The 27,110-nt window shown below is 45.4% G+C and overlaps 1 protein-coding gene across 1 annotated transcript in view; it reads right to left on the minus strand.

The window, feature by feature from the left end:
• LGR5 (leucine-rich repeat containing G protein-coupled receptor 5) overlaps nt 1–27,110 on the minus strand; it is a 140,212-nt gene that overhangs the window by 41,350 nt on the left and 71,752 nt on the right. The window contains exons 5-7 of the mRNA XM_015405690.1: nt 9,978–10,193; nt 8,897–8,968; nt 5,915–5,983 (exon numbers count right to left, since the gene is read on the minus strand). Coding sequence (XP_015261176.1) covers nt 5,915–5,983; nt 8,897–8,968; nt 9,978–10,193 — 357 coding nt within the window. The remainder of the gene's footprint in view (nt 1–5,914; nt 5,984–8,896; nt 8,969–9,977; nt 10,194–27,110) is intronic.

Here is a 27,110-nt window from a genome sequence, read left to right on the forward strand (position 1 = left end):
TGCCACTATCTAAACTAGTTTACATATTGGCTAAGTACCTGGTCAAGTGTGTATGATTGATCATTGGGAAAACTACCATAGCAGCAGGGCCGATACCAGGGTTTTTTTGCACACTAGGTGAGGCTACCTTATGACGCCCCACACCCCACCCCGTGTGCCCACCAGTTTTCAAACATAAATGCATTTTAGGAAGAACAAGAAGAGGGACCAATGATACTTGCAGGAGGGGGGAGTATTTTCCCCGGTTCCTGGCCTGCGGAAATAGGAAGACCTCAGGGCTGAGGAGGAAGTGGCTTCCAGCTGCTGGGCCCACCAATCTCCTTCCTCCCCGGCTCCAGCGGCAAGGCCCGAGTGGCTCCCAGCCGTCGGGCCAGCCGAGCCTTCTCCAGCTTCCCCCCCCAGCACCAGCAGCGAGGCCTTCGCGGCTCCCAACCACCGGGCCCACCAAGCCTACACCCCAGCGGCCAGAGCATTCTCTGCGCATGCGCAGGGAACACTCTTTTACTTTGGGGGGATTTAAGTATCCCCCGTATAGTTTTTAAACTTTTCAGATATTTCTGCACACCTGGGGACTGCTCCAAGTGTGCAGGAAAATCTCTGCCTCCCAAGTGCCCCCGATGTGCAGATTTAGATATCAGCACAGAGGGGGCCAACGTGGGTATTACATATATAGATGAAAAACACAAAAGTCTGAAATTGCTAATTTCTTTTTTTTTTAATTGTGAGAACAAGTAATACAATCTCTGATTTTCTTTCTCAAACAGAAAAACACAAATCACAAAGCATTTTGAAAAATGCTGTTAATTGTGATGTTGTTAGTCCCCCGCTCCAGGCATGCGCAGTGTGTGCCTGCTCCCCAGGGTGGGAAGAGAGCCCACCAAAAAAGGTTTCTGAGGCAAGCTCTAGGAGGTTTTCCGATCGAGGTTGTGTGCAGGTGCCCACCCCATGTGTGGTAGTGCACAGATGGCCACTCAAAGATCATCTGTTACAGATAAGCAACCTGTTTCTCACTGCACATTTTCTTCTCTCTCAGCTCCCTCCACTACTGCCTAGTCCTCCAAACCAACAAGTGTTAAACTTAATTAAACTGTGCCCGGATCCCATCCTTTTGGTGTGGTGGTTAGGAGTGCAGACTCTAATCTGGGAGAACCGGTTTGATTCCCCACTCCTTCACATGCAGCTGCTGGTATGACCTTGGGTCAGTCACAAGTTATTACAGAGCTGTTTTCACAGGAGCACTCCTTGAAAGAGCTCTCTCAGCCCCACCTCCCTCACAGGGTGTCTGTTGTGGGGAAGGGAAGGGAGATTGTAAACCACTCTGAGACATCTTCGGGTAGTGAAGGGTGGGGTATAAATCCAATCTCCTCCTCTTCCAGGCTGCAGGTGGACAGAAGCTCAGGTGAAGGAATGAGCTGCCTGGGGGAAAAAAATCCCAACACTTAGAAATCTAGCATATCAGGAGACGGACATGCTGGTTTTCTATGTGCAGGGATTCTTTTTACATATTTAATTCATTTGTACCTAACCTTTCTCTCCAGTGGAGACCCAAAGGGGCTTACATCCTATCTCCCCCTCCTTCATTTTTATCCTCACAATAATCCTGTGACGTAGGCTAGGCGGGGAGGGTGTGACTGGCCCAAGGGCACCCAGACAACTTCCAAGGCAGGAATGGGGATTCGAACCCAGATCTCCCGGATCCTATACCCAAGCCAACCTGATCTCCTCAGACCTCTGCAGCCCAAAAAGATATGCCTGGGTAATGCTTGGAAGGGGGACCACAGAGGAAGTCCGGGGGCGGGGGGCTACACAGAGGCAGGCCACATGGCACATCCACCTTGGAGTGCCTCTTGCCTTGAAAACTGGGGGGACTTGCGACTAGTCAATTGCAACTTCAGAGCCCTTTTCCCCACCCCAGAGAAAGGGGCATTTCCCATGCGAGCCTCTGTCGGAGGGGGACCAGCTCAGGCAGACCCGGGGGGGGGGGTCTGACCCTTCCTCTCCACTGTTCAAGCCCCAGCCAGGCTTCTTCCTGGCCTCGCAAAGCCCAGAGCCTCTCCTCGCCCCCCCCCAATCCACTCCAGCCAGTTGCCTCTTCGTGTCCAGCTTCCTGCACCGGGATCGCCCTCCAGGCGACCCTGTGATTTCCCTCTCAGCCAACTGGACTGCATCTAGCGCAGTCGAGGAGACAGGAGAGGGAACCGGAGAAGAGTGGGGGGGGGCAGAACTTTGAAGTGTGGCAGTCCTGTCCCAAGCGAGGGAGTGCAAAGACTGGGGGGGGGGGTTTATGGCAAAGTTTTACTTTCTGCGTTTTCTTTTCAAGCAAAAGGAACAAGCGCACCCCCCCGCGCCTCCACTTGCACCTCAGCGCAGCCACAGCACTTCCTTTGGCATTGGCACTCCCAAACTCCTAACCTCTGGAACTGGCACCAATGGTGCCCCATCGATGGTCGGGTGGGATCCCCACACCCAGACTGCCCGACCCAAACACAGGACCTCCATCTTCATCGGATTCAGTTTCAGCCAACTCAGCCTAAGCCAACCAGCCATGGCTTGTAATGCCCGGTCCAGGTCTTCCGGTCTGGAGTCCGACCGGCCGCCCAACATCAGATAGAGCTGGGTGTCATCAGCGTACTGGTGACATCCCAGCCCATGCCTCCAGGTTATCTGGGCAAGGGGGTGCATATAGATGTTAAATAACACTGCCCCTTGAGGCACTCCACAATCTAGTGGGTGCCTCCTGGACTGCTGTTCCCTAGTGCCACCCTTTGTCCCCGACCTTGGAGAAAGGAAGGAAGCCATTGTAAGGGAAGCCCCTGGATTCCTATGTTGGCAAGGCGGCGGACTAGTAAATGATAGTTGACCGTGTCGAACACCACCAACAGGTCCAACAAGCTCAGCACTGCTGATCCGCCTCAATCCAGATGCCTATGGAGGTTGTCTGTGAGGATGACCAGTGCCATCTCCGTCCCGTGACCAAGGCGGAAGCTGGACTGGAAGGGATCTAAGATGGAAGCATCATCCAAAAAGCTCTGTAGCTGGCTTGCTACCGCCCTCTCTATTAATTTGCCCAAATGGGGCAAATTGGAAACCGGCCGATAGTTGGCCAATTCAGTCGGATCCAGAGATGATTTTTTCAACAGAGGATGGACCACTGCTTCCTTAAGCACCCCAGGGAACTGTCCCTCAATGAGGGATTTGTTGATAATCTCCCTCAAGGTGCCTTGAAACCCGTCGCGGCCAGCTTTAATTAGCCATGGCAAGCACGGATCAAGGCAGCATGTGGTAGGACGAACAGCCACGAGCAGTTTGTCAACTTTCTCTAGGCTGAGTCGGTTGAAATGATCAAGAACTAGAATTGAAGACATGCATGGAGCCTCAAGCTTGCTCACTGTATCAACTGTGGCGGGGAGACCTTATCCGCAAAATAGCTCACGAATGCCTCGCAGCCTATATCCAATTCCTGAGCATTTGGTCTGCCCTCTGGCAGAGTAGTTATGGACTGAATTGTTCTAAATAACTGGGCTGGGCATGAGCTTGTGGACGCAATTGTGGCTGCGTAGTACTCTCTCTTCATGGCTTTGACTGCCATCTCATAGGATCTCATAAATGTCCTATAAGATGCTCTTGTAGCTTCATCTCAAGCACGGCGCCACCATCTCTCTAGTCGTCTCAGTCCTCGCTTCATAAGCCGCAACTCCTGGGTAAACCAGGGAGCAAGCCTAGAGCAAGGGTGCCGAGGACGCAGAGGAGCAATCTTGTCGATGGCTGCGGAGAGCTGGCTATGCCAGTCCCCTACAACCTCATCTAACGAGCCACCAGGGGGCATCAGATCCCGCAGAGCCATCTGCAGCTGCATTGGGTCCATCTGGCTCTGCAGGCGAGCTAAAATACGCTCACCACCTAAACAGGATTGGGGTGGGACATTCAGGCGGGCCCTCAGGGCATGGTGGTCCGACCGTGGAACTGTCGAAGTGGTAACTCAGTCCACTGTGACCCCCGCCGCAAAGATCAAATCGAGTGTGTGCCCTGCCTGGTGAGTGGGGGTCGTTATATATTGGGAGAGTCCTAGTGCCGCCATGGACGACACCAGGTCCGCTGCCTCAGTAGAAGTCAGCGTGGACATTGAAATCACCCAAGACTATCAGTCTAGGGTGTTCCAATGCCCAGTCTGCTACGGCCTCCATCAGGGACGGCATGCTATTGACTGGTGCGTTAGGCGGTTGGTACACCAGGTAAATCGCCAAACTCTCCCCGGCCTCCCATACCAGGCCGGCACACTCAATGCCCATGATCCTTGGAGGTGGTAGCGCCCTGAAGGAGTAAGCCTCCTGGATGAATATTGCCACTCCCCTCCCTGCCCCTTGGTCCGCAATTGGTGGAGGACCGAGAACCCGGGGGGGGAGCAAGTTGGGAGAGAGCTACTATCTCCCCTTCCTGCACCCAGGTCTCGGTCATGCATGCCTACATTCTGGTCTTGCAGGAAGTCCCTAAGGACCATGGTCTTATTATTTATAGACCTGGCGTTACACAACACCAATGTCGGAGGGGGGTTCTTCTTCCTAGCCCCACTGCCGCCTTCCCTCAGGATCCCTGTTGTAACAATCCCATAGTCATGCTGCAATACAGTAAAGTAAATAATACTATATGTTAGATTCCAAGAACCATAGTGCTTCCAGAATTCATAAAATAAATATCTGGAAATTATACTGTTTTATTGTCAAAAAGTGCAACTTCTCCACTAGCTGCAAATATGTCCATGTACATCATCCCTTTCAATACTACTTTTTGCTATCAAGTCTCAGAACAGCCACACTTGTCTTCCAGAAGTGACTGGCCATTTTGGTCCAAAGCCTGCCTTAACTACCTGCTCCCATTCTCCCATTTCATTGACAGAAAGACATGGACAATAATAATGCAACAATAATGTTAATTTCTCCATTCTTCTTTTCCTCTTGTAGTGCTGAAGGTGTGTTGCCTCTGCCACAAGGGGAAGGTTCTGCTTTTTTTTTTTTACAGCAACGCCAAAGACTAAACAACATATGACATTTGAGTTCTGAGACTAGAAATCCCCAGCATGTATTTTGGTTCTAAAAACTCATTGATTGAGGCCCTAACAAGTTTATCTCTTCACCTCTAAGCCATTTCATAAGAACATAAGAGAAGCCAATGTTAAATCCAGCCAGTGGCCCATCTAGTCCAACACTCTGTCACACAGTGGCCAAAAATACCAGGTGCCATCAGGAGGTCCAGCAGTGGGGCCAGGACATTAGAAGCCCTCCCACTGTTGACCCCCTCCAAGCACCAAGAATACAGTGCATCACTTTCCCCCATACTGAGAGTTCCTATCTATACCTTGTGGCTAATAGCCACTGATGGACCTCTGCCTTTCCATAGGCTGCTTTAAGTTCCCGAAGAGGGGGGAAAGGCAGACACCGTATTGTGCCTGTCTTTTTATCCCCAAAGCTGATATTAGCCTGGGAGAGGCATTTTGGGTCCAAGAAACACTATGTGAAGGAGTGAAAAATGTATCTCTCCCTCAATGTCATGTTTCTGATCCAAACCCTGTTCCTCTGCAGTTGCTTTAAAAGATCAACAGCGTAATCCTAAACACAGTCATATCCTATGAAATGAATGGATTTCAATACATTTAGTAGAGTGTATCACTGTTTAGGATTGCATTGTTAATCTCACATCTGGAGTTCCAAGTGCAACACTTCAGCCTCACATGTAGTTTGACCCTGGGTGAGGAAGCGAAGAGTGCAACTGTAGCTGCAGAGCCAGAATTAATTTTCTTTTTCCTAGCCTGCTATGAAGGACTTGCAGTTTCCAATATTTCCAGGACATTCAGTTACACTGAGAAAGTGATCATCACTGAAATAAAGAAATTCTTGGCAGCTTGAAATTCTGTACTTACAGTTCTTTCAGGCTTCTGAGTGCTCGGACAGAGGTGGGGAATTCATCCAGATTGTTGTAATTTAAATCTCTAGATTAAACAAAAAGACACAGTAGTTAGGTTAGGCATACAATTTATTGCTTTCTTACTGTAGTATTTGTTTATAGTTTTATCTTACCTTCATTGTATTTACAAGTCTATAAACCAGGATACCTTCAGAAGCATGAAGTAATTATTCAACACCATCTTTGTTTTTTGACTGGTCCTAAGAAAAGGTATTACGTGGCTTCTGCTTTTAACTTTTCTTTAAACCAATGCAGCTTTCTGCAGTCATCAATGTATCTAATTCTGAATGGGGCTGCATAGTATGTATTAATAGATAAGCAAAATGGACCTACAGGCAGGGGAGATTTCTCTACAAACCTGAAAGGAGTCCTGGATTTGCAGAATATATGTATTAGATTTCAGATTTTTCTGTAAACCTGGGACTTCTTTCATGTTAGTAGAGAAATCCACCCTGGTTCTAAGATTTATTGGGTTTCATGACCCCCACCCACTTTGGCTTCTGTAAAGCAAGACTGGGGGGGGGAGCAGGGGTACACTTGGAGGCCAAAAAAGTCCTGGAAAGGGTCTTGTTTTCCACCCCTGTCATCATCCCTGCTGTAGGAGGACTCACCTGCAACAGCCCTGTCGGTAATCATTGAAGATTCACAACCCTCACATGTGGGCCTTGCCCAGTGCCAGCAGCCAATGTACCACTGGTCCTAGCCCACTAGCGGTGGCTACTGCACAACTAGCCTGGCAGCAGCAGCTACCATACAACTGAAGGGCTGTCATTTAGAAGATGGAGCAGATCTATTCTCTCTTGCTCTGGATTGCAAGACTAGGTCTAATGGGTGGAAATTACAAGGGAGTCGTTACCGGCTAAATATCAGGGAAAGACTTCCTAACTGTAAGAGTGGTTGAGCAATGGAACAGTCTGCCTCGGGAGGTGGTGGATGCTCCTTCGCTGGACGTTTTCAAGCGGAGGCTGGACAACCATCTTTTTGGGTATGTTGTAGGGCTATCTTTCATCTATGCTCCTGCAGAGTCCAGGGGGTTGGACTAGATGACCTGCAAGGTCCCTTCCAACTCTAACATTCTATGATTCTATGACCCAGCCTGGCAGTGGTGGTCACCACACAACTGGACCAGACTTTTCCTGGGGAGAGGCTGCCAAAGAGAAGGAAGAAGAGAAAGCTGAAAGAGGAGGGCAGATAAAGGCAGGTTGGCTGGTAATGTTAAGGAGAATAAAATATAAAGGTTTCCCTTGCTCAAAAGATAGTCAAATCCGACTCTAGGGGGTGGTGCTCATCTCTGTTTCCAAGCCAAAGAGCTAGCGATGTTCGAAGACATTTCCGTGGTCATGTGGCTGGCATGACTAAATGCCAAGGCACATGGAACGCTGTTAGCTTCCCACCGAAGTGGTACCTATTTATCTACTTGCAATTTCTTGCTTTCAGACTGCTAGGTTAGCAGGAACTGGGGCCAGAGATGGGAGCTTACTCTGTCACACGGCACTAGGGTCTCAAACTGCAGAGCTACAGACCTTCTGGTCTGCAGCTTCAGCTTCTTAACCTCTGAGCCACTGTGACCTGTTAAGGAGAATAGGAAGCAGGAAAAGGGGAGAGGCTATGGGGGTTGCCAGGTAAGGGACAGAGGAAATACTGTAAGAGGGGATACAGAGAAAATAAGACGCCTCCCACAAGTTGTTGTGTGGTTCCTGCTTGCTAAATATAATTCTGAACAAGGGCCTCAGAGTGTGGATCAAAAAGTTGGCATAATTGGGCAATGTACAGATAGGGAATAATTTTCTTACAAGTGTGAATGAATACCCAGGTTTGCAGAAAAATATGACATGCACAAATATAAACTGGACTGTTAACCTTTCCTCCCAATAAATTATAGAAGCAATGTCTGCTTCTTTAATAAAAGAAATGCACTGAAATCTCCCAAGACAGCATTGTGAGATCTCAATAGCCATTTCGGGGGCTGGTAGGCAACCTCCACCAATATCACTGAAGATTCCAAGCCTTCACTAATGTCAGTATTGTATGGGGGGGGGAGGCAAAAAAGGTAGACAGGAGGAAGTGAGGGTTAAGTTGGAGAGGGGAAGAGCAAAAAGGTTAAAATGGAAATCTGAAGATTGGGGAAGGAAGTAGAAAAGGTATGTGAGCAAATGATTGTCAGGGTGGGGAGCGGGTAGAGGCTGCCAGAGGGAAAAACATAAAGGCAGGGTTAGGTGGATGGGAGGCAAAGTGGAAAAGAAAGAAGGAGAGAGAAAGCGGGGAAATTAGACCCCCACACAATTCTCACAAGTCTCCCACTTGTCTCTGTCTATTTTGAGAAGAACTGAATTAATCCTCATAGAGAATCTGTGACTGCAGGAAAATGATCTGTGATGGGACTGTTTATTGGGTTTCATTATCCCCTGATAATTTACCCCTAGTAATTGTACCTAATCTAGCTACCATGGACTCTTTACCTTTAACAAGAGAAGTCCCAACGATTCACATCCTACTTCTCAAATGACTTTTACAGAATGCATTTGCAGTGATGCTTTTCAAAAGAAAACGATTAGCAAAACCAAGATAAGTACATCGATGTAGGCAGTATCATTCAGTGCAGTCTAAAATAATGTGCATTAAAATCTATAGAAGCAAATATGAACAAAGTGATGGCTTCATCCAGGAAAAAGCTCTGTAGAAGATCAATAATAGTTTTAAATGACAAGAATTTATTATTCATAATATTAGCTACCTTCTTGAAATATGACTGTTGTGCTCCAATGTCTACAAAAACAACAATATTATAATATATGTTGCATTCTATTTTTATGTAGTCATCAGGAATGATTACCCTGAGCTTTCAGTAATCTCAAAAGCATGTTTGGCTATTAGGCTTTTTGCAGAATGTCAGTGAAAACACTGAAAATAAAGCACAACAAATAAAAGGTCAACTCACAAAGTCTCTAGGCTGTGGAGACCATCAAAGCATTTCTTTCCCAGTGAGTAGATTCTATTGTTATGGAGATGTCTGTAGTGAGACATTAAGAACACAAATCAGGAAGATATTCTGCACAGAGTGGACTTCAGGATGAACATTTTGATGGTTAAATCTAAAGAAAGTGATTTTTTTCAGGCAGGCATGCTCATATGCAAATCATGCTTTCACAAGGCCACTTATTCCCTTTGCTCCTAAATTCAAACCACACAGATAAAGAACCTTTTCATTTCCTGACTCCCCACCAAAAATTCTTATTGATATATCAGATAATGCTAATTTTATTTCCCAACACTTTATTCCATTCTTGCTCTTTGTTGTTCTCTCCCACATAAAATTACTGTAGACACATGTTCCACAACTTTTAAATGACCACCCATGTATTTCCAGTATATACCAATAATAATTTCTAAGTAAATTAAAATAATTTTAAAGCACACACATCTAAAATAAGCGAAAGATATATCTCTGTATGTATATATTCCTCACCTGGATGGCAATTTCCACAATACACACACCATACCTACACCACACACACACACACACACACACACACACACACACTCAATTTATGTTTTTGGATCTAAAATAATGAATTTCAGCTTTAGAGAAAAGTAGCAAGAAAGAAAAAATATACCTGAATTTGGGCAGCAGAAAACCTACAGGAATTTCTGTATAAATCAATCATCCATGGATCGTGTTGAAGTAAGGCAGTCATATGACAATCCACTATGTTTCATTTATTTGCTGATTTAAATTTTGTGTAAGTGAGAAAAGTTATGCTGACATTTAAAATGTGCAAGAATAAAAGGAAAGCATTAATGCATACTGTCCCAACCTCCTCCAAAAATGCTGTTAATTGGGTGTATTTTAGATTCATATTTCACATTTTTTAATTTGCCCTAAAAATACATTCTCTCTCACACTAAGTTTATAGCAGATACTGAAACAAATTAATTCAAGATGCCAATAGACCAAAGTTCTTGAAAGAGTCAGTTAACTATGCTGTTATGCACTGAAATGCAAATAAAAAAAAACTTACAGAACTACTAAACTGGAGAGAGTTCCAAATGCATAATCTGGAATGTGGTATATTTTGTTCAGTGCCAGTGTCATTGCTTGAAGTGCTGGTAAACTCTTGAAAGCTTGCACTGGAATATCTGTCAAAGAGTTGTCATCTAGCCACAGGTGTCTGAGTGAAACCAAGCCGTTGAAACAGTTGGGGGGCACAAAGCTGATGTGGTTAGCATCCAGACGTCTAAGAGAAACAGAAATGTAGGAATTAGAATTTTTTTTAGGTAGAAAATGCATATAAACTAATTAAACAGGAAAACATAGAAAATGTTCTGCATTATTAAGAGTCATCACATCCTATTTTGATTTTTTTTTAAATGTTATATACGTTCTTGTCCCTTCTACTTCATATGATATTGTTCTGGATGCACATTCTGGTCACCGTTGCTTACAAAACACGGAAAGAGACCAAGAGTACCTGGAGGAAGGGTGGGATAAAACTGTAATAAATATTCACAAAGTATTATCTTGGCCTTGGTTTTCTTTTTGAGGTGTGTGTATTTAAGCAATGGAAGGAGAGGCTCCTGTTTGAATGGGGCACAACATTCCTCTAGCAAGGCTGGATGACACTAATTTCAAGGATCAAGTATGTTGTTTCTGAGCTTCTGATGTTCATGCTTAAGCTCACTACAGGATGCATCAGTTCATGCATCTCATAAGGATCAGGTAGGACTGTGCAGTCTACATACCAGTCTTCTTGTACTGAGAATGTCTGGGGGAGGGGGATTCAGGTAGGTAGCTGTGTTGGTCTGAAGCAACAGAACCAAGTTAGAGTCCAGTGGCACTTTTAAGACCGACAAAGTTTCATTCTAGGTTTAAGCTTCTGTGTGCATGCACACTTCACTGCTAGTATTCCAGGGGTCATTTCTAGGGTTGCCAAGTCTATCTTCGCTGGGAGCGGGGGGCTCCCGGCCGGCGTCTTGTGTGCGCGCCGCATGCACGTCACCCGGAAGTGACGGGAGGATGCCAGGCACGCTGGGGGTGGGGCCATGGCCATACAAGGGAAAACCATAGTTTCCCCTTGTATGGCCATGGCCCCGCCCCCAGCGTGCCCGGCGTGCCCGCGTCACTTCCGGGTGACATGCACGTTGAGGTGGAGTTCCCCTCGGGGCCCGATCCGGCACCGCCGGGGAACGGGCCTCTGGGGCAGGGGTTTCCCCGCCCCCCTGGGGGGACTTGGGATCCCTAGTCATTTCCTGTACTTCCATTAATATTAGCCTGGAACATGAGGTGCTGCATGCTTTATGGTTAATGCCTGATGTATTAAATCCAATTACAAACAATTTAGGGGAGTCAACGTGGCATGATTTTACAATGGTAATACTGGCAATGGAGCTTCCACATGAGAGTTTCCCGTGCATGCCCTCTGACTGCTGTTTTCCCTGCACGGCTTTTCTGCCCGGCCACAGGAGAGCTTTTGGAGGACTATTTTCTTTTTAAAAAAAATGATAATTGCTATAGCGTTATAGTGTATAGCATTATGGCAATTACCAGGTTTGGGTTTTTTCAAAAATAAAACTCAAACCATTATGACCATGATGGGCTGATGGCAGAAAATGACACTGTTGTAAACAGGATCCTTGCAGGGCAAGAAAATCCACACCTTTCCATCCAGATGGCTTGATAATGTACTTGAACTGTGTGTTCTTTCCAAATAAGATCAGAGTAAAGCAGATTTGGGAAAAAGCATACTGAGGACAAGGAAAGGATGGTTAGACCTCAATTAGAGCATGGCTTTGTGCAGATGCTCCCCCCCCCCCTCCAGTTTGGAAGCAAAAGCAGAGATAACCTCCATGTGGAACCAGCCAAAGTTGAAATTAAGAGGCCTGTTCAGACTGTAATTTCCTTCTTTAATCTTAAATCAGTGCTCCTCCCAAGGTGAATTTAAAGCCAGGAAAGAGCTTTTAATTAAATACTGGCCTCAGAGCCAGCAATAGGAGTGTAGTTAAGCAGTATAATGTTTCTTTCTTCAGGTTTTGTTCTGATCTCTTCACAATGCCACGATGCAGTTGTCACCAGTGTACTTTCACAAAACAATGCAGGCTTACAGCCAAACCACAAAAGACCTAAGTGCATGCAGTCTTTTTGTTCATGTACAAGGTGATTTCATAGTTGCTGTAACTCCTCAGTGCTACTCAGTGCCATTAATACTCTGTTGGTTTGGAAACTGGGGAAGTAGCACAGTGTGCACCTATCTTGTTGCCTTTCTTGCTCCTAGTCCTACTCCTTTTACATCTAAACCACTAGTGGTATTGCACAGTTGTGTTCTACTCTGCACACATAATGACTAGGTTTCCCATTTGCATGGTTTGGGCAGGCAATCTCCCAGCATTTCAGACCTCCCATCTGCCTTTGTGTCCAGGCCAGTGGGAGAAAAAAAGGGGGCAGAAATGACATTGTGCAACACATTGATATCAGTTCTATATGGAAAACTGAATGTGATGTCAGTGTATCAGGTGACACTTTGTAATTTCCTCAAAAGTCTATGGTATTATTACCATAGAGTTTTGGAGGAATTTCAGAACATTTCTGCCCCTTTCCTGAATTCAAAGTATCTAAGGGTGCCAGGAGATGGCTTGACAGCCCTAATTAATTACTTTACTCTGGCATTGCAGTTAAGAATAAAGGTGTGACACTAGTGCTGCTCTCTGAATGGGAAGATAAAGTTTGCCTTGTAATTCATAACCTGGCTGGTATTAGTAGTATGATTCATTACATAGTATTTATAGGAAAAACAGTAGATCCCAATGTCTGAGGAAAGTAAAACAGGTGTGATAGTAATTGCCTCTTGAACAATCAAGTCCTTCTAACAAACATTCCTCTATGATCACACATTCCTCTATGATCTATGCATTTCTCTATGATCGCACAGTTCACCCTACTATTGGTGGTAATTTTGGTTCTTAAATAATATTTAGGATTTTCTTGTGGACTAGCAGTAGCTGGGTGCTAAACTACATATTATACTGGGAGACCCTAGACTGATTTTCTGTCCTTCATCTTCTTAACAACTGCAGATGGGGAAGCCACGCTAATTTCCTGATCTAAATAATCCTCTCTGTTTGCTCTGTATCACTCCATTCCATGCAGAGAATATAGCAGTCTGGGAACAACAAATTTGGATCAGGAAAACTGAGCCATGTCTCTTTCTCAAACAAATTATCAGCTCCTCTAGCTGCTAATGATTTTAAAAAAACAGGAGGTTGTTCATGGCATTCCTAGAATAAGGAGACCAGCTGAGCTCTGAGCAGGAGCAGGAGAGAGAGCTGTGAGAGTGGTGAGTGGGTTTCTTTTACTTGCTTTCAGCTGAGAGAATTCAGCTAAGGATATTTTGTGGGAAAACTGTGTTTAGCAGTGTGTGGAAGCACTTAGAGTTCTTGCAGAGTCCTGGCTGATTGCGTGTGGGAGAGGAACGGGCACTGTTTGACTGGGATTGCCTGTAATTGAGAGGAAGTGGAAGGGGCATTGTTTTGCCTGTGATTGAGTGCCTGGGTGAATTTGAATTTGAATAGCTGCTGCCTGACCTCTGCTGGGGGAGGCCTCTATTTAAGGAAGCACCTTGGCAGAGGCACGAGCGCTCTTTGCCTGTGGCTCTTAGACTAGGGGCTCTGTAAGAAGCCCAAAAAGAGCCAGAAAGACAAGGCCCTAGGCTCTTTGTCTTTCCCGTAAAATAATTTGACTTGATAACAAAAACCACATAAATACCAAGGGTTTAAAAGGGGGATTATATTTATTTATTTTAAAAGAATTATGAAGCCAGAATGCCAGCAGGGGGTTGGGGGCTATCCAGTGTTTTGCACGGAGTGTCACATGTATGACTATCTGCCCACTGGGCAGAAGTCTTGGGTGTGTCCTCGGTGCAAGGAGCTCCTGGTTCTCAGGGAACGTGTGTGCTCCCTTGAGGCCAAGGTGGCTGACCTGGAGAAGCAGAGACAGTCAGCTAGGCGCACAGAAAAGACTCTCGGGGACTTGTTAGCTTCGTCCCACTCTGGATCTGGCAGCCCCGCTGCTGTCAGGGAGCATGAGGGTCTAGGGGAAACAGGGCACCATGCTGAGGATAAGGGGAATGTGCCCTCAGAAGGGACCTCTTCCCCAGCTGGTGAGCGGCTCTCCTTTTGCACCAAGGAACCATCCCTGAGCAGGGTGGGAGGGGGGCTCTTGGTAGTGGGTGATTCGATCCTTAGGCAGGTAGACAGCTGGGTGGCGAACCCGCGTACTGACCGTATGGTGACTTGCCTGCCTGGTGCGAAGGTAGCGGACATTACGCGTGTTTTAGATAGGCTGGTAGATAGTGCTGGGGAGGAGCCAGTGGTCGTGGTGCATGTCGGCACCAACGATGTGGGGAAATGCAGTCGTGAGGTCCTGGAGGAGAAATTTAGGCTGCTGGGCAGGAAACTTAGGTCCAGGACCTCCAAGGTAGCCTTCTCAGAAGTGTTACCTGTTCCACGCGCAGGGCCGGAGAGACAGGCAGAGATCAGGAGTCTCAATGCGTGGATGAGACGATGGTGTAGGGGGGAAGGGTTCAGGTTTGTTAGGCACTGGGATACTTTTTGGAACAAGAGGGAGCTGTACAGGCGAGACGGTCTCCACTTGTCCCGAGAAGGAACCAGGCTGCTGGCACTTAAAATCAAAAAGGTGGCAGAGCAGCTTTTAAACTGAATATTGGGGGAAAGCCGACAGGAGATGAAAAGTCTCTGGTTCGGGTTGGCTCATCTGAGAGAGGTGAGGGGGTACCGGTTGCTTTTCTACAGGGAGGTGGATTGAAATTGTCCACAGAGGCCATGGCTGGTGACATGGACTGCCGGACAACGACTCGAGATAGCAAGAGGAAGGATGCAGGCTTAACTTGTAAGGGAAATTACAGCTGTTTCTATACAAATGCTAGAAGTGTCCGAGGTAAAATCGGGGAGTTGGAGTGCTTGGTGTCGGAGGGAAAAATAGACATTGTGGGTATTTCTGAAACTTGGTGGGATGAGGAAAATCAGTGGGACACAGTGATTCCCGGTTATATATTATATCGGAAGGATAGGGGGGGAAGGGTTGGAGGTGGGGTAGCTCTGTATGTCAGAGAGGGTATAAAGTCTAGAAAGATTGAGAGGCTAAGTGAATTGGATTCGCTTCTGGAAGTTCTATGGGTTGAAATAGGGGGGCCAAAAGGAAACTTAACACTGGGAGTTTGTTATCGCCCACCAGATCAAAAGATAGAGGAGGATTATAAAATGATGAATGCCTTAAAGATAGCAACTAGACAAAAACACTGTGTAATAATAGGTGATTTTAACTACCCACACATTGATTGGGTCAATATGTGTTCTAGCCGGGAAAAAGAGATTGAGTTTCTAGACACTCTAAATGACTGTGCTATGGAGCAGATGGTCACGGAACCTACCAGGGGAGAGGCGATCCTTGATTTGGTCCTAAGTAACACTCAAGACCTGGTGAGAGATGTAAAAGTGATTGCACCGCTTGGAAACAGTGATCATAATGTTGTTGAGTTCATCATTTGTACAAATAGAGAATTGGCCAAAAAGACTCACACAACCATTTTTAACTTTAAAAGGGGTAATTTCTCTGATATGAGGGGACACGTGGGGAGGAAACTGAAAGGAAAAGTAGAAAGGGTCAAAACAATTGGGGAAGCTTGGGATCTATTTAAAACTACGATCCTAGAAGCTCAAAAAATATATATTCCGCAGGTTAGGAAAGGCACAAACAGGTATAGGAAAAAGCCTGCATGGTTAACAAACAGAGTAATGGAGGCTGTAAAAAGTAAAAAGAATTCCTTTAAGCAGTGGAAAGCTAGTCACAGTGAGGCTGATAAAACGGAACACAGGCTATGGCAAATAAAATGCAAGTCTGAGGTCAGGCAGGCAAAAAGGGAATATGAGGAGCATATAGCAAAAAACGTAAAAACCAACAATAAAACTTTCTTCAAATACATTAGAAACAGGAAACCAGCCAGGGAGGCAGTGGGGCCCTTGGACGACCAAGGGGTAAAAGGAGTATTGAAGGATGATAGGGAAATGGCTGAGAAGCTAAATGCATTTTTTGCCTCCGTCTTCACTGTGGAAGATGAGAAGTGCTTGCCCACTCCAGAACCACTGATTTCAGGAGGGGTGTTGAAAGACCTGAGTCAGATTGAGGTGACGAGAGAGGAGGTCCTAAAACTGATAGACAACTTAAAAACTGAAAAATCACCAGGCCCAGATGGCATACATCCGAGAGTTCTGAAAGAACTCAAATGTGAACTTGTAGATCTCCTGACAAAGATATGTAATCTTTCCTTAAAATCTGCCTCCATTCCTGAGGATTGGAAGGTAGCTAATGTCACTCCCATCTTTAAAAAGGGTTCCAGAGGAGATCCGGGAAATTACAGGCCAGTCAGTCTGACGTCGATACCGGGTAAATTGGTGGAAACCATTATTAAGGAAAGAATTAGTAGGCACATAGATGAACAAAACCTATTGAGGCAGACTCAGCACGGTTTCTGTAAGGGAAGATCTTGTCTCACTAACCTGTTAGTGTTCTTTGAGGGGGTGAACAAACATGTGGACAAGGGGGATCCAATAGATATTATTTACCTTGACTTCCAGAAAGCTTTTGATAAAGTTCCTCATCAAAGGCTCCTAAGTAAGCTCAAAAATCATGGGATAGAAGGACAAGTCCTTTTATGGATCAAAAACTGGCTAGTTCATAGAAAACAGAGAGTGAGTGTAGGTGGGCAATTTTCTCAGTGGAGGGTGGTAAGCAGTGGGGTACCGCAGGGATCAGTACTTGGTCCACTGCTTTTTAACTTGTTCATTAATGATTTGGAGATGGGAGTAAGCAGTGAAGTGGCTAAATTTGCGGATGATACAAAGTTGTTCAGGGTGGTGAAAACCAGTGAGGATTGTGAGGCACTCCAAGGGGATCTGTCAAGGATGGGCGAGTGGGCGTCAACATGGCAAATGGGGTTCAATGTGGCCAAGTGCAAGGTGATGCACATTGGAGCCAAAAATCCTAAATATAAATACACATTGATGGGGTCTGAACTGGCAGAGACTGAGCAAGAGAGAGATCTTGGAGTTGTAGTGGATAACTCACTGAAAATGTCGAGACAGTGTGTGACTGCAATAAAGAAGGCCAATGCTATGCTGGGGATTATTAGGAAGGGTATTGAAAACAGATCAGCCAATATAATAATGCCCCTATATAAATCAATGGTGAGACCTCATTTGGAATACTGTGTGCAGTTCTGGGCACCACACCTTAAAAAGGATATTATAGCTTTGGAAAAAGTGCAGAAAAGGGCAACTCGAATGATAAAAGGGTTGGAACACTTTCCCTATGAGGAAAGGTTAAAGCGCTTAGGGCTCTTTAGCTTGGAGAAAAGACGACTGAGGGGTGACATGATCGAGGTTTATAAGATTATGCATGGGAAAGAGCAGGTAAAGAAAGAGGTACTTTTCTCCCTTTCTCACAATACAAGAACTCGTGGGCACTCCATGAAACTGCAGAGCGGTCGGGTTAGAACGGATAAAAGGAAGTACTTCTTCACCCAAAGAGTGATTAACACATGGAATTCACTGCCACAGGAAGTGGTGGGTGCTACAAGCATGGACGGCTTCAAAAGGGAATTAGATAAGCATATGGAGCAGAGGTCCATCAGTGGCTATTAGCCACAAGGTATAGCTAGGGGCTCTGGGGCAAGTGATGCTCTGTCTTCTTGGTGCTTGGGGGGGGGTCAACAGTGGGAGGGCTTCTAATGTCCTGGCCCCACTGCTGGACCTCCTGATGGCACTGGTATTTCTGGCCACTGTGTGACACAGAGTGTTGGACTGGATGGGCCTTTGGCCTGATCCAACATTGGCGTCTCTTATGTTCTTATGTTCTTAAGTTTGGCCTAAAAAAAGGGACAGCACGAAAAGTATACACTAAACAGGAGCACAGTACTTTCATTAGGACCAACTGGGGTTGCCAACTCCAGCTTGAGAAATTCTTGGGAGATTTGGGGGTAGTGGTTAGGGAATATAGAATTTGGGGAGGGTAAGGAACTCCGTGGGGATGGGATGCTAAGGATGCCACAATCTGAAGCTGCCATTTCCTCTATGGGAACTGATATCTGGGGGCTGGGAACCCTAGGACCAACTGACAATCTCAAGGGAGTTCAATGGCTGTCAAATCTCTTACAGCTCTTCCTCAGCTCAGAAGTTAAATGGGGGGAAAAAAAGGAAAAGTTGGGGAGGAAACAGAGAAAGTGTTATGGTTTAGAAAAGAGCATAGTAAAATGCCATTGGCAATATGTTACAGTTTTTCTACAGTGACTCTGGAAGTATTTTGCAGACTTGTTAAGTTAGATTGCACAAAGAAAAAAATGGTGGATTTTTTTGAAATGTGCTTAATATTTGTTTCCAAAGAATTAAAAAACCACATGCAAATAGATGTAATGCGGCAAATCATTTGAGAGCAGCCTTGCTAATATTTTTATTTAAAGCTGCTTCTTCATTTGCAGCCATGTAAAATGTCAGGTCCATTCTATCTCCTTGTCCACAGTATTTCTACCTACTGCATGAGAACAAATAACAATTTCTATGGCTTTGTGCCAGACTGGCAAATAACTGAGACAAGGTCAGTTGGAACAAATTTATAAAGTTCAGTGTCAAAGCCCTTTTACAATTAAATTTTCAATATAATAACTAACATGGCTGACAGCAGGGACACAGCTTCCAAAATAGCTCACAAGGTCTGTCAACAAATGGGAGAAGCTGGAAATGTTTAGAATAACCCATGTTGAGCTTCCCCTTCCTGCAAGAAGCAACATAATTTGTGTTTTTTTTTTAAAGTAAAATATAATTTGAATGAAAAAGGACAGTATAGCTTTCCATTCACTTCAAAAATAAATTTCTTGGTGTGATGTTTCTGTTTAAGCAAAGACTAAGAGTTGTACTAGCTTGACAGTTACACCGATTAAAGGGGGTGGGGAAGCTTTAATCAATTCATTTTTCTTTCTCAGCAGGATAACATCCTTGCTTATACATGACCTAGATTCTGAGCTGTTACTTCTGACTCCAAGGCTGTGGTTTATACCAATCAGGATTATAGGACATTAGGTATCAGCCTGTGTAAATACCAGGGTAGGAGGAATAGGATACTTTGCACCAAGAAAACTCAGATTCCACACTCCCAAATAAAAAAATAATAAATCACTAAAACAGCTATATTTTGTAACCAATGAAAACCACAGATGTAGATTCCCACCCCCCACCCCCGGTCCAGCTGGAATGGGATACACTGCGTTATACTGAAGCTGATATTTGAATTATTTGCAGATTTCAAACTTTTTGGTAAGAAGAGAGATGGTGGCCTGACTTAGGACATATTCACATGATTGTCTCAGCTTGTATCAGCAACCAGGCATGGATTAGGGCATGGAAATGGAACAGGAGCAAGCAACAATGGGTGCAGGCCACCTGTCATGTACTTCTCTATTGCCACCAAGACATGTCTGAGCTGAGCAGTTCCTGCACTGCAGGAAATCGGTGATATGCTTATTGTATACATCACCGGTGCCTGAAAGAAGAGGTGTCAGTAGTCTCCTTTTGCAGCACAGCCAGCTACATCGAAGCTGAGTGGCTGGTCTGAAGGTACTGGGTTATTTCAAGTGATTGTTCACAGTCAAAGCTGAGTGGCTTCTGCTGAGGAAGCAACAGGCAAACTGATGTCTCCAGGCTGCATCATCACCAGCTGGTTATGAACTATCAGAACTTGTAGCACAGGCAATGGAGGAAATACTCATCAACTTTACCACAGAAGAGGCCCACTCCACTTGGATCTAGCAGATGGTGCTTCAGGAGGCAGTGATGCTATTTATTTTATTTTATTTCATTTATATCCCGCCCTCCCCGCACGCGGGCTCAGGGCGGCTTACAACACGAGGTGTCATACAGCACCACAGTTAAAACAAGTAAGGCACTCAGTGCAATAAATACACTTAATTAAAACAGTTAAAACACAGTGGGTACTCCCCAGGATCCGTCGCGACTAACATACTCGCTCCCCGTTGCACATCACATGGGGCCAAGGAGGGGGATGCTGTGGGCCATGGTGTTCAAAGTGGCCAGTCGGCCCAACCCAGCGGTACTGCTTGCAGTCACCTGTTGGTGGTGGCGGCGGCTCCTATTCGAAAGCCTGGCGGAAGAGCTCCGTCTTACAGGCCCTGCGGAACTGTAACAGGTCCCGCAGGGCCCTGATCCCCTCTGGGAGCTCATTCCACCAGATAGGAGCTGCCACCGAAAAGGACCTGGCCCTTGTGGCAGCAAGCCTGGCCTCTTTAGGGCCCAGGGTCACTAAATGGTGCTGTGACCCCGACCGAAGTGCTCTTTGGGGCCTGTATGGAAAAAGGCGGTCCCTCGGGTAGGGCTTTAAAGGTAGGGCTTTAAAGGTAAGCACCAGCACTTTGAAGCGAATCCGGAATGCTATAGGCAGCCAGTGCAGCACTTTCAGCACAGGTTGGATGTGGTCCCATCTCGAGGCACCCACAACCAACCTGGCCGCCACATTCTGCACTAGCTGCAGTTTCCGAATTTGCGACAAAGGCAGCCCCATGTAGAGAGTGTTGCAGTAGTCTAGCCTAGAGGTGACCGTCGCATGGATCACTGTGGCCAGGTCTTCGCGGCTAAGGAAGGGGACCAACTGCTGCACCAGCCGAAGATGGTAAAAGGCTGCTTTGGCAGTGGCTGCCACCTGGGCCTCCATCGTTAAGGTGGGGTCCAGGAGCACTCCCAGACTCCTAACCTCCCAAGCTGGCACCAAAGGCGCCCCATGGAAGGCCGGGAGTGGGAGCCCCAATCCCATACCGCTCCGACCCAGGCACAGGACCTCTGTCTTCGCCGGGTTCAACTTCAGCCGACTCAGCCTGAGCCATCCAGGTACAGCCTGTAACACCCGGTGAAGATCTTCTGGGTTGGATTCCGACTGACCGCCCAACATCAGATAGAGCTGGGTGTCATCGGCATATTGATGACACCCAAGCCCATACCTCCGGACAATCTGGGCGAGGGGGCGCATGTATATGTTAAATAGCATCGGGGAGAGTACTGCCCCCTGAGGCACTCCACATTCAAGCAGGTGCCTCCGGGACTGCTGCTCCTCTAGCTCCACCCTCTGTCCCCGGCCTTGGAGAAAAGAGACAAACCATTGAAGGGCGAGCCCCTGGATCCCTACGTCGGCAAGGCGGTGGGTATGCAGCTGGTGGTCGACCGTATCAAATGCGGCTGATGGATTGAGCAACAACAGCGCCGCCACACCTCCTCGATCCAGATGTCTACAGAGGTCGTCAGTAAGGGCAACCAGCACAGTCTCCGTCCCATGCCTCGGGCGAAAGCCAGACTGGAATGGGTCAAAGGCAGAAGTGTCATCTAGAAAGCCCTGCAGCTGTGTCGCCACCGCCCTCTCAATCAGTTTGCCCAGATAGGGCAGATTGGACACCGGCCGATAGCTGGTCAATTCCGCTGGGTCCAGCGTTGGCTTTTTCAGGAGAGGGCGGACCATCGCTTCCTTGAGTGCCTCGGGGAATCGCCCCTCTGACAGGGACTTGTTAATAATCTCCCTCAAGGCACATCGAAACCCCTCGTTGGCCCGCTTTAATGAGCCAAGAGGGGCACGGGTCAAGGCTACAAGTGGTTGGATGCACCGATGCAAGCACTCTATCAACTTCCTCCAAACTAAGTCGGTCAAAGCCTTCGAACCCCGGCAAAGCCACACAAGGGGCCTCAAGTTCGCTTACTGTCTCAACTGTGGTGGGGAGGTTGCGGCGGGGTTTCCTTCAACAGTGCTACCAGGCATGTCCAACCAAATGACCCTTCTTGCAGAGGCAATGGGACAACTGCTGTCTCCTTCCACACGGCTCTCAGGCAAGTCAGAGCTAAACAGCCTCTACAGTGCTGGGCTCAGTTCAGACCTCCAGGACAGTGACCCTCAAGATTAATGGCCCACGAGGAACTTTTCTGGTAAGTTACATTGAGTTAAATGTAAAAAGAAAAATCATTTGACCTGAAAGCACAGAAGCTTTACACAGTATTCCTGATCCTCCATGTTTCCCGGTCAAGGGAAAACGTTGTTCAAACAAAGTACAAAGATGATCTGACTCCAATGATAACGAGAGAAGGAAATTTTACTTACAAAAATAGAAGCACATCTTACATGACATATTCACATAGGTACATTTAATTCATTGTGAACAGATTAACTTCAAAAAGGTGAACTTGTTCCGGTAAGAGAGGGAAGTAGAGAGGTCCCATATAAGAACATAAGAACATAAGAGACGCCAATGTTGGATCAGGCCAAAAGCCCATCTAGTCCAACACTCTGTCACACAGTGGCCAAAAATACCAGGTGACATCAGGAGGTCCACCAGTGGGGCCAGGCACTCCGCAGATAACACAGAAGACAACCAAGGGCCAATGAGGCTCAACATCTAACTGATGGGAGGGTGGAGCCAACTGCCAAGTGTACCTAAGTGAGATTTCTATTACTTTCCTTCCCAGATATTCTTGCATGTGGAGTTACAATATCCAACAAAAACATGGACAGTCTACCACTGACAGAATTTCTATTGAGAGCAAAATGTGATCTGTGCAGATATCTGCATGTGATACTTGACAGTCACACATTTGCCTCACCTTTTAGCAACCTTGCTAAATGTCAGCTTGGGTTAACTAAAACCCTCAGTTGCCAAAGACTGAAGAGTTTGTGTGAAGGGTCTCAAACAATGCAATCCTAAACAGTGTTATTTCAAATGCACTTATCTCAATGGACATAAGTAAGTAACTCTGCTTAGCATTGCATAGTAAATGATGGAGCGTTAGATGTGTAAGCAGTGGAACAATGACTGAAATCGGGAGGTAGAAACAGATTATACGAAGAGTGCAGAACTCCAACAAAATTTGCTAGAAACCTGCTTGCTAGAAACTTGATCCATGTGATGATCACCTCGAGGTTGGACTACTGTAATGCTCTCTACATGGGGCTGCCTTTATCGCAAATTCGGAAGCTACAGCTGGTGCAAAATGATGCAGCCAGGCTGTTGATGGGCCTCCCAATATGGGAGCACATTCAGCCTGTGTTGGGCATTGCACTGGCTACCAATAGCATACCAAGTTCACTTTAAGGTGCTGGTTCTTACCTTTAAAGCCCTTTATGGCCAAGGACCTACATACCTGAGGGACCGCCTTTCCCCACATGTCCCCCAGAGAGCACTGCAATCAGGGTCTCAACATCGACTCACCCTTCCCAGGCCAAAGGATGCCAGGCTAGCTACAACCAGGGCCAGGGCTTTCTCGGGGGTGGCTCCGCTCTGGTGGAATGAGCTCCTGGAGAAGATCAGGGCCCTGTGGGACCTTATGTACTTCCACAGGGCCTGCAAGACAGAGCTGTTCCGCCAGGCGTTCAATTAGGATCCACCCCGGGGGAGAATGCCCTGCCCCTTGAAATCTTAAAGCAGCCTGAGCCACCCATACAACATCAAATCGGGATCAACCATTAGGATGGCATGGGAGTTAAGTGCCATCTCAGACGTAATGTTAAATTGATATCTGTTATTGGAAATTGGATTATAATCATTAGCACCTTTTAATATTGTTACTGTTATGGCTTTAGCACTGTGATTTTATGCATTGTAGTTTTTATGTTGTTGTAAGCCGCCCTGTGCCAGCCATGGCTGGGAGGGCGGGGTATAAATATAATAAATAAATAAATAAACAAATAAAGCAATAAGGTATGCAGAAATTCTTAGAATTCTAAAATTCACACCAAATGCCACACTCTTGTCATAATACAGTTAAAACTGGTAGTGTTTAATCCCCATTGCTTTCAATGGGATGTCTCATTGCTTTTAACAGGTCTTTAGTTAGATTAATGCCCTAGCTCATAAATTCCTCTTTCACAGATTATAAGGCTGTCTATAGCAATAATTTGCATTTTTAAAACATTTTTTTTAAAGTTTAAGGCTGTGTATGAAAATTTAACCTTTAAACATTACAGTGTATATGCAGGTGTATAATAAAAATGTAGTACACTTCAGTACAGAAGTAACCATTTTAATTTTTGATTCAGATCCAACAAAGTTAATTTTTAACATGCCAAACTGTGGCAAGTATTATAGAATATATAACCCAGTTAAAGAGTTCACAAAGTACTCTTAAAACCTACCGCCACAAATGTTCCTCTGTTATCTAATCTTTTTTTTCTTAAGTACTATTTTTCTACTTGCAGATAATAAAACATTTCATTAGTGACTGTGCTTCCTGTGACAATGTAAATAATGTACACTGATGTATAAAACATGCAATGAAACCTTAAGTTTTCATCCAGTTGTTTTACTTGTGCTGATCAAAGTTTTGGCACTTTCAAAGCTAAGTCCATTAGCTCATAAACAATACCTTATTTATAATTCAAAATATATGGCTAACATGTGGGAAGTTTAAAAGTAGCTATTATACTCAGAAGAGGGCCAATTTAGGGATACAAAAATATTTTATTTTCTCCTAGAGATAGCTTATAAAAAGAATACAACCTGAAATTGATCATGAACTAGCTTGCTTAAAATGTCCAGATCTTTCAAGCAAAATTCATGAAGCATATGGAATGCAATCCAATGTCATTTTTAATAACATATTGTGCATGTTCTGACCATATGTTCTGCAGTTTGTGTAGAAAGTGTACCTGAAAAGTTATAATGGAAATATAGCAAAATGACTGGCTGCCGTATCTAGGAATAAAATACTGATTCCTTCTGTTGTTATGAAGTATTTCCTGGGCTATAGCCATGACATACATTCACCTCAGGGAAGATACGAATGCAGGATCTGAGAAAGCAGTGAAGGGGGTCTAAATAGGAGGTGATGGCTGAAAGCTAAAGGCCTTCAAAGAAAAACTATTCTTAGTTTTCATATGGATTTTTAGAGGATCCAGCTGCCATTTTTAGACAGCAGAAAGGGAATGTGGGGAAGTTTTCTTTATCATTACTTTTCTTCACACTTTCATGACTCTTGTTTAACAGTTTTAAAAGATTATATATGAAATCTGCACTAGTGAAGAACAGCCAATAGGAAAGAAGATCTACCATGTACCAGGTAAAAAAGTACTGCAGAAGAGCAGCTTAGTTCTGAGTTCTAACTTTGTGGCAGTTTCAAGACTATTAACAACATAGCCTGCTTCATCAAGCAGAAAACAGTTTTTCCTAACCTTACAAACAGGGTAGTGGACAAAACAGCAAAAACAAAGCCACAAGCAGGTCAGTGCTTTCCACGTTAATGGTTTTTGATACCTATGACAGGATTTCCAGATGTGTCCAATACATCACCCATTCTTGGCTGAACAATGCTATAGTTATTTAGAAGGAAGGTGTGTAAGAAACAAATACATATGTAAAACATCTGTAATACTGCTTTTTTTTAAAAAAACAACAACCCAAGACATAACTTCAAACAGCTCATAAAATAAGAGCCTGGCTACTGCAGAGGATTGGCTGATGGACTTGCATGATTAGTGCAAAGGAACACAGGATAGTAAGCAAAAGGGTGGGATGATCCAGGGCCCTAGTCTTACATCTTAAATGCTGTGGGCAAGTTACAACACTTTCATGTTTGCACAAGAGTCTACTTTCAAATTAGTGTAGCAAAGCAGTTAGAAGAGGCTTTCAGATGAAGCACAACTTCTACTCTTGAAGATCTGTCAACAAGAACCCAACAGAGAGCACTATCATTTGTCAAGACAAGATCAGAATCCACCAGGATCATAAGCTGCTCTGGTGCTGTGAAGTAACCTCCCATACAAGGCTTCCTTAGTCCCAATACTTCTCCTTTTCGAAGTGGACCAAACCATGCTGGGGTGGTTTTGGCTTTTTTTAGTTTTAACCTGCTCAGTCTTAAGGCTAAATTAACCTTCATGTTCAGAGGCAGTGTACCTGTGAATACAAAGCTAGAACAATGGGAGAGGCTTTGGCCTCCATTTCTAGCATGTAGGCCTTGGTTTGTGTGTGTGTGTGTGTGGGTATTTTCTTGGCCACAATGGGAAATAGGGTTGGCAAACCTAAGAGAAATTGAAGAGCAGGGTCTGGCATGCCAGCATTGTGCCAGTGTGCTGACAACACTTCCAGTATGTTTTTACCATAGAGCTTTTATAAAATGCTAGAGTGTCTACATGTCACTTCCAGTTTTTACTAGAAGTGATGTAAGTGTGCTCATGCACACTGCCCCCATTTCCTCATTGGTGGCAATAAGTCAGGATGCTGGTAGGCCTATAGCAGGAGGCCTGGCTTCCCTGGTGGGAACATAATTAACCTTTGATCTACTTGTGCAGGAACCCTCTTATGTCCACATTTTGTTAAAAGTTTTAACCATTTTAAAATCTGTGTTTTAATTGTGTTGCTATATTAATGTTTCATATGGCACAGTGCTTTGGAAACAACAATGTGTGTATGTGTGTGATAGTATCTGGAATGGAGAGGTACCTTGAAGCCCCCATCCACAGCTCACAAGGAAGCTTTCATTCAGATATGTCTTTTAAGGCTTTCAGAGTCCTACCAGTAGTTAATCTCACCCATCTGGATTATTGTATTTCCTGTAATGTGGTGGTGAACGCTCACCTTCCCCTAGAGGGGCAGTCTGCCTTTACCAGGCCTCCAGCAATGGACTCTCACCTGGTAGGCTGTTTCCATGCCTCTCCTCTTCTTCTTCTTTTACTCCTTCCTGAGACTGGTTCTCCACTCCTTTTCCATCTCTCTCTTTTCAGTTCCCTTCCTCCTTTCTAGAAGCATCCACCATCCCTCCTCATTAGGGATGGGCACAAACCAGGAAAACTGAGATTCGTTTCGGTTTGTAGTTTGCGGGGCCACATGAACCATGAATCACAAACCTTCACAAACTTTTCCGTTTACCAAACTGGTTCATTTTGTGAGGTTCGTGATACAGTAGAACGGCCCCCTTGCGGGCTAGAGATGCCAAACTTACAGCAAGTCTCCAGTTGTGAGCAGGACAGGTGGCTCAGAGCCCTGAATAAGCACCAAACACCCCCAACCCCACTGTTCACACTGAGGAATGATTTCCAGTTCCCTTTCCTCTTT

Source organism: Gekko japonicus, unplaced genomic scaffold, assembly GCF_001447785.1.
Source record: "Gekko japonicus isolate JY-2015 unplaced genomic scaffold, Gekko_japonicus_V1.1 scaffold53, whole genome shotgun sequence".
Taxonomy (NCBI): Eukaryota; Metazoa; Chordata; class Lepidosauria; order Squamata; family Gekkonidae; genus Gekko; species Gekko japonicus.